This window comes from Protomyctophum bolini (genome assembly GCF_963924005.1).
Source record: "Protomyctophum bolini genome assembly, chromosome: 18".
Taxonomy (NCBI): Eukaryota; Metazoa; Chordata; class Actinopteri; order Myctophiformes; family Myctophidae; genus Protomyctophum; species Protomyctophum bolini.
In genome coordinates this window covers 6385058-6393650 of record NC_137879.1, presented here as the reverse complement: position 1 = coordinate 6393650, position 8593 = coordinate 6385058, and the positions used below count along the sequence as shown (strand labels likewise).

Genomic DNA, 8593 nt, shown 5'->3' with positions numbered 1-8593 from the left:
GGAAGGGAGGTAACGGACAGATGGACAGACGGGCGGGGGGGTTTATGGGTGGAGGGAGGGAGGGAGGGAGGGAGGGAGAGGTAGAAAAAGGAGAGATGATGGAGACAAAGTGATGAAGGGAGAGGGAGGGAGAGAGAGGGGGGGGAGGGTCCACCCAAGGTTGCCTTCCCTCAGGTTTGGCAGTGGATAGAAGAAAGAGGGGGGTTGGGGGGGGGGGGTGGGATGGGGGGGGCAGAGAAGGAGGGATAGCTAAAGGCACTAGACCGGTTGTGTCCGGCTTTAGAGCACCGAGTCAGTATTAAACGATGGAAGTTGGAGATCCATCCATGCCCCACCCCGACTATGTGATACCCGCTGTACCCGTGTCAGAGTATACCCGTTCCACCCATCTGTCTGTGTCCCTTTTATTTTATGCCCATATATGGAGCTTTCTGAATCTGTCTCTCTGTGTCTCTTTTATTCCTATACATATGAAGTTCTGTGTCAGGCATGCCCAAATATGGAGTGCTAGTGTGATGTCAGAACTGCAGGCCAGCTCCATATATGGAGCACTGGGGGCAGGGCCCGGGCAGAGGGCCCTTTGTCTCGGTTCTGGACAACCGGTGGTGAACGGTTCTCGAGTTACGTACATTACAGCCGTACACACGTACGTACGTACGTACGTACGTACGTACAGACAGACGTACAGAGACGTGGTACATTTATAGATAGATAGAGTATACTATGTCATTGTGACTTTGCCCTGTGTTTCCATTACATAACAATATATACTTGTTTGTACCCATCATATCATTTCCCTCTAGTCATGAGCCACTGTGGAGTATTGTGAAGAGAGCTCCCATCATCCAGACAGGCTTCAAGCACACTCTGAACAAGAATACATTTAAAACAGAAGCCATTAATATGTTTACTGCAGGGCTATTCCGTATATAAAAACAAATTAAATGGCCACTCAACGCCACAGTAGGCCTACACAAGAAACACTGGAGTATTGTGTGTTGGTGGTGTTTCCCAGGCTGTGGAAAGACACTGCCCTCTTGCTTTATTTTGGTGGGTTTTTTTCCTTTCTTTTTTGTGTGGCTGCTATTTATTTATTTTTATCGCGAAAATGTGGGCGCAAATTTTTATATTCTTTCATTGCTTCTGGGGGGAGTCGGTGGAACAACATATGTTTGGCCGGCCAATTACATATATTTTTGGGGGGTCCTTGACATGAAAATGTTTGAGAACCACTGTCAGTTTTTTTTCTTCAGAAAAACGTCTACAAATTTAGAAGGTATTTGTAGAATTGGCCTCAGGTCTAAATGGGTTAATAGTACATGTTGTGAACAAACACTACTGTGATAACTCTGCTAATGGTTGCGGGGGGTTCGGGGGGGGGAGAAGGAGGGGAGGATGGATGGATGGATGGATGGATTGGGGACGACAGGAACAGAGAGGGAGGGGGAGAGGGGGAGGGGGAGGGGGCGGAGCCTGTGTGAGCGAGCGCCGCTGTGAGCACACATGTATTGACGACAAGCCGCCTGGCTGATGATCAATAGGCTGTAGTCAATCAGCACAGGGTGATCCATACACTCTGACCTTACCCTGGGCGGCCTGCGTACGTGTGTGTGTACGTGTGTGTGTACGTGTGTGTGTGTGTGTGTGTGTGTGGGCGTGTGTGTGTGTGTCTGTGTCATCATGCCTAGATATACAGAGTCAGACTAACACAGGTACAGTGTACATATATGTATAGATCTACATGTATGAACACTTGTACATACCATACACAGTACTAAGTACATAGTACTATATGTAGGCTACAGTATGCCTCCATTTACACACACACACACACACACACACACACACACACACACACGCTCACGCTCGCGCGCGCACACACACACACACACACACACACACACACGCACACACACGGCATGTTCTTTTCCATCGTGGGAACAATAGTAAACCAGTGGTGCATGAGGAGGACAGGGACATGTAGCTGAGGTCGGATAAACCTCTTGACTCATATATACAGAAACCGGTTATGTCTTGCTACAGTAATATAATATAATATGTTCCATTATCACTTGTATAAATTTACACAATCCTTATTCATTTACTCCTTGTTTCTCCCATTTGGGTCATTATGCCACTTGACCCTCACATATTTCTGGGGGAGGGTCTACCCTGCTGCTCTGGTACGCCACTGGCTCACCTGCCAGTGAGGAGCGACCCCCTCCCCTCCCTGAGATTAAAATAGGGTGCATTTTGCATCACAAAACGCAGTTCATATAGTTAACACTTTAATTGCCCGGGGGTTATTTAATCCATTACATTATAGCGCCCACGCAGTCGATTTATAAACACGGACCACTTTTACCGACGGACCGGATGTTGTTCCGGATGTGGCCAAACCACTTTAGAGCCGATCGACAACAACGGAAGGTAAGAATAAATCCATCGCGACTATAAGCGACTGGACAGCGGAGGGCCGTGGGGGTGATGGGGGTGTTAAAGGACCACTTCACCACTTTTCAACCTATCTTCATATAATAGGTCCTCACTAATAATCATGAGAAAATGGCACGATTGTTTTCTACTCAGTCTGTGTCTCATAGGAGGGGCTGTGGGCAGTTCAGAAACCGTCTTCCAGCCCTCCTATGAGACACAGACCGAGTAGAAAACGAATTCACCTTTTTTCTCATGATTATTAGTGAGGACCTATTATATGAAGATAGGTTGAAAAGTGGTGAAGTGGTCCTTTAAGGGACGCAATAAAACAACGACCTCTGCATCCACGGGATGCACTACTGTACCGTTTTTTATTCTCCGTTTATTTTGCTATAGCTTTAGTTATAATAATCATTTCTTCTTCTGTTTTCTATGTGAATATATAACCACATTTTATAACCATATGAAATGGGGGTTAAATGCTGCAATTTGTAAAAAATGGCATATCCTAACGTCGTTGAAGTGGGACTCGTAAAATGTCCCTGGGACTCATTTCTAAAAGACCATCCCCGGGACTCATTACATTGAAAACCTATTTACATCACTGCCCTCCACCACCCTGCTCCTCCTGTTCCAACATTCCCAATGCCCTCCACCACCCTATGCTCCTCCTGTTCAACATTCCCACTGCCCTCCCTCCACCACCCTATCCTCCTCCTGTTCAACATTCCCACTGCCCTCCCTCCACTACCCTATACTCCTCCTGTTCAACATTCCCCCTGCCCTCCACTACCCTATCCTCCTCCTGTTCAACATTCCCCCTGCCCTCCACCACCCTAGACTCCTCCCGTTCAACATTCCCACTGCCCTCCACCACCCTATCCTCCTCCTGTTCAACATTCCCACTGCCCTCCCTCCACCACCCTATGCTCCTCCTGTTCAACATTCCCACTGCCCTCCCTCCACCACCCTATACTCCTCCTGTTCAACATTCCCACTGCCCTCCACCACCCTATACTCCTCCTGTTCAACATTCCCACTGCCCTCCACCACCCTATACTCCTCCTGTTCAACATTCCCACTGCCCTCCACCACCCTATACTCCTCCTGTTCAACATTCCCACTGCCCTCCACCACCCTATACTCCTCCTGTTCAACATTCCCACTGCACTCCACCACCCTATACTCCTCCTGTTCAACATTCCCACTGCCCTCCACCACCCTATCCTCCTCCTGTTCAACATTCCCACTGCCCTCCCTCCACCACCCTATGCTCCTCCTGTTCAACATTCCCACTGCCCTCCCTCCACCACCCTATACTCCTCCTGTTCAACATTCCCACTGCCCTCCCTCCACCACCCTATACTCCTCCTGTTCAACATTCCCACTGCCCTCCACCACCCTATACTCCTCCTGTTCAACATTCCCACTGCCCTCCACCACCCTATCCTCCTCCTGTTCAACATTCCCACTGCCCTCCCTCCACCACCCTATGCTCCTCCTGTTCAACATTCCCACTGCCCTCCCTCCACCACCCTATACTCCTCCTGTTCAACATTCCCACTGCCCTCCACCACCCTATACTCCTCCTGTTCAACATTCCCACTGCCCTCCACCACCCTATACTCCTCCTGTTCAACATTCCCACTGCCCTCCACCACCCTATACTCCTCCTGTTCAACATTCCCACTGCCCTCCACCACCCTATCCTCCTCCTGTTCAACATTCCCACTGCACTCCACCACCCTATACTCCTCCTGTTCAACATTCCCACTGCCCTCCACCACCCTATACTCCTCCTGTTCAACATTCCCACTGCCCTCCACTACCCTAGACTCCTCCTGTTCAACATTCCCCACTAACAGGCCCCACACCAGCCCATAGGAGTCACTGATGCAGCGACAAAGAACCGCCATCCCCCCCGGAGCCTACCCTGGATTCTTCTACCCCCCAGAGTACTCTGCGGTGGTGGACAGGTGGCAATATAACGGGTGAAAGAATATACAATGAATAAAATGACACTTCCTGCACACCGTCTACATTTGCACAATAAGGACAACTTTATTTGACCCCCCCATTATTTGTGGGTGTTTTTTTCTCGTAAATGAATGCCCTACTTGATCGTATCACAGGCAGCGTCGAACAAAAGCAACGAAAGCAGCAGATCTACAAGGTAGAAACGTGCCACTTCGGGACATTATTTCTAGCTTGCGGAAGAAGTGTTATTTTCTTTTGATGTTTTCGAATTTGCCTCCTGACAAAAGTAACAGTTTCCCAAATACATTCTTAGTTCCTGGTTCCTTTTAGAGATCAGGTTCTGAGGAACAGGCAGAGAGAGAAGAAGCCTCCTACATGTTGTTCCCACAATCGAGAGAGCCGAGAAGAAAGTGCAGAACTGACTGCATGGTTGTATGTTGGACAGTCAGTTTGTTCCACCGAGTGGACAAATGGAACCAAATGGACCCTGACTGGGTCCAATTGTACACTCTCAGAGTTAAACAAGGGCACACTCGACGACTCCCAGCGTCATCAGAGAGGCTAAACATGCAGATATTCAAGCATTTATTTGGGGACTAGGAGGACTAATTGTCTCTCAGAGCCCTTTAGACAGAGGCAAACAAGAGACGGCTGTGTGCCACGCGTCACGCCCAGACTGTGTGGACACAGCACACACACACACACACACACAAAACACACACACACACACACGTGCACACACACTCTCACACACACACACACACACACACACACACACACACAGGTCAGACACAGATTTTCAAAGTTCATAATGGCGTTGTGATGAATCTGACTATGTTGATAATGGCTCTGGCGTTTTCTGACCAAAATTCTGATGGCACCGGCGGCAACACAGACGACTGTGACACAGTCATGACATGACTGCATGCATATTATTTACCAAATCAGCAGGTCTACAAATAAATAATACTGGAATCATCATATTATCAGGAATTCCCCCCCGCCCCGCCCCCTTCCCCAAGAAACCAGGCTGAATAAGTAAACGACACACGTGCTGACCAAAGAGGAGGCGTGTGTGTGTGCGTCTGTACGAGGTCATCAGTAGCCTCAAGGCTACAGGGGGAGTGTTGAACACTGCGAGGTCACCGATAGATCCAATCCATGCAGCGTGGCCCCAGCTGGGAAAAGGCTTTTATTTGAATGCTGACAAAAGAACGAGAAATGTCCTCCCATCTGTCTTTGACGTGTCCTTGATTGAGCCAAAGCATTTTAACGACCCATTGGCTCATTGGTCTGCTCTTTAAACCAGTGGTTCCCCAAAGTGGGGTCCGGGGACCACCAGGGGGTCCTTGAGTGAGGGAGTCCCAGCAGGGGGTCCCCCCATGCTAAATGATAGTTTGGAACCTAATGGACCCTGAGGGGTCTGTAACATTGATTTTAACTAAATAAATTTGGGGTTCCAGAGATATAAATGCCATTAAATGGGGGTCTGTAGACTAATTCATGTCAAACATTTCAAGGGGGGGTCCTTGAAATGAAACGGGTTGAGAATCTCTGCTAGAGTCGTAAAACTCTTCTCTTATGGGGGCGGGGGGGTCTTTTCAAATGGGGGTCCACAAGCTAATTAGTGTCAATTTGCTCTAAACCAAACCGCTTCTCCAAAATGTGCAGGTTGTTCCCCTCAGAATAGGGGCTGCAATAGGCCGGGTTCAGGGTGTTCCCCTCAGAATAGGGGCTGCTACAGGGTGTTCCCCTCAGAATAGGGGCTGCTACAGGGTGTTCCCCTCAGAATAGGGGCTGCTACAGGGTGTTCCCCTCAGAATAGGGGCTGCTATAAGCCCGGGTTCAAGTGGTTAACCCGGCCTCAAGTACTCCAGGACTGTTCTGGGTTTTGTGTGGTGCTTCTTATAAAAGCAAAGCTTAAAAAGTCCATAGACTTGGAAGTCACGGGTGAACGCCAGACGTTGGAGGAGGAGGTTGCCACTAGCGCACCCTAAAAAAAATAGGATTTCGGTTTGGGGGGTGACCAATAATTGATGAACTATACTTGAAAACCCTCGCATCCATATTGTAGATCTGCTATTTTAGGTGAGGAGACTTGTTGCGTACTGTGTGTACTGTGTAGACTAGGGGGGGGGAAAGCAACGTACAGTAGATGAGATGTGCACCCCCACTTCTGAAAGTCGTAACTGCACCCCTGCACACATACGCATTACGCACACATCGCCAACCACACGTACCCAGTCTGCATAGTGTCAATATAGATGCTGCACACACACACACACACACACACACACCCCCACATCTAATAGCAGCACCACAGTACATCCCTGCACGCACACACACACACATGCACGTGCTGCATACGTATGTAACACCCAGGATTCGAACCCGGGCCTCCCGCGTGAAAGTCCAACATCTTAATAACCACTAGACCAAAGGGATATCCTCCCCTGGACTGGGGGGAGATATTAAGACTTTTGAGGCATCATCAGGCAGAGGCTCTAAGCCACTCTGCTACACACACACACACACACACACACACACACACACACACAGTCACACACACACACACACACACACACACTTGGTACGTACCCAGTCCTCGTAGTGGCGCGTCCCGTTCTGCATCAGGTCCTCCAGCTGGATGGTGCAGTTGGCCACGAAGTCGTCGTAGCCGATGGGCGCGTCGTGGAACACGCTGAGCTCCAGGCTGCGGCCCTCCCTCACCTCCGTGCTGAACTCCTGGTGCCAGGCGGGCGAGTTGGTCTTGGTGCGCGTGGCCGTCTGGCCCAGCCGCGTCTGGTCCAGGTTGAGCGCCAGGTAGGGGTCCAGCAGGAAGGAGCCGCCCGACTTGTTGCTGCCCACGGCGTGGCGCAGCGCCCAGGGGGTGGGCTTCAGGTCCACCGCCTCGCACACGCGCACCTTCAGCAGGCCGCTGAACACGGGCATGGTGATGGTTGGTTAGGCTGGTCCTTTAGGAGTGTGTGGGACTGTGTGTGTGTGTCTTGAAAAGAGGCTGATGAGAGAGGGGGTAGAGGTGGGCGTGTGTGTGTCCTGGTCCTCCTATCCTCTCCTCCGGTGTGTTTCCGTCTCCCAGACAGACGTGGTTGTGAGGATGAACCCGGTGGAGTCACCGCTCACTGCATCAGATGATGATGATGATGATGATGATGGCTACAGCCCTGCTTACATTCCACAATGCCCATTGGCTCCTTGAACACTCGCTGTAATAACACTGCCATACCAGAACACTGGTGGTGGTGGTGTGTGTTATGCACACACACACACACACACACACACGCACGCACGCGCGCACACACGCACACACAGCTGTTGAACACCCTTTAGTACAACAGTATACCAACAAACAAAAAAACAGCAGCAATATATTCTAGCTTCAAAGCATTCAACACAACACAGACAGACACACGAGGAGACTCTGTGCCCAGCCCAGTCAGTGTGTTGAAGGCAGCTCCAACGGTCCAACCCGCCCCTAAATATCAAGCGGGTTCGGGGTCTCGTCTGGGAGGATGTTTTGTTTGTTTACAGTCAGTCAGCTCCGTGGACCGTGCGACGAGACAATCCTCCTCCTCCTGTTTCCGCGGAAACAAATAAGCAAACGAGGCTGGGGGTTATTTTATGATGATGAATCGCAACGAATAAACAGAATAAAAAAATAAAAAATAAACACACAATATAATGTGTGTGTGCTGTGGTGGTTGTGGTGGTGCTCCGGAGCTCCGGTGGTGACGGTGACTATAGGATCATCTGATCACCGGGGTGGGGGAGACAGAGAGAGGGAGGAGAGAGGAGTGATCCCCCCCGAGTATGTGTGTCTCTCCCCGGGTCAGAGAGACAGAGAGCGGCCGCGCCTTGCCATCCGGGCTCCGCCGCTGTGCTGTGCTCCTCCTCGGCTGGGCTGGCTGGCTGGCTGGGCTTCTTCTGGGATAATCTCCTCACTTTAGGTACAAAATATAAATACCCGCGATGTTTTTGTCCACTCGAGTCGGGACGGAATGCGTCTTTCCACCACCAATGCGGTCCCGGGGGACTTCACGTACAGCCCGAATAATGCATAGTGTTGCTGCCGTTAGTGTTTTGGTTTTTTTTTCTCCCTCCCTCTCTCTCTCTCTCTATCTTCCTTTCCTCTCTCTCTCGCTGCTGCTGCTGCGCGCGT

General features: G+C 50.3%; 1 protein-coding gene across 2 annotated transcripts in view; it reads right to left on the bottom strand.

Moving 5' to 3' along the window:
• Positions 1-8593, bottom strand: part of prkcea (protein kinase C, epsilon a) — a 64163-nt gene extending 55570 nt beyond the window's left edge. For both annotated transcript variants that reach the window (XR_013965801.1, XM_080789805.1), the window contains exon 1: positions 7012-8593. Coding sequence is in view for 1 of the 2 variants with exons in the window: in XM_080789805.1 (XP_080645931.1) it covers positions 7012-7365 (354 nt within the window). In the remaining variant the exon portion in view is untranslated. The remainder of the gene's footprint in view (positions 1-7011) is intronic.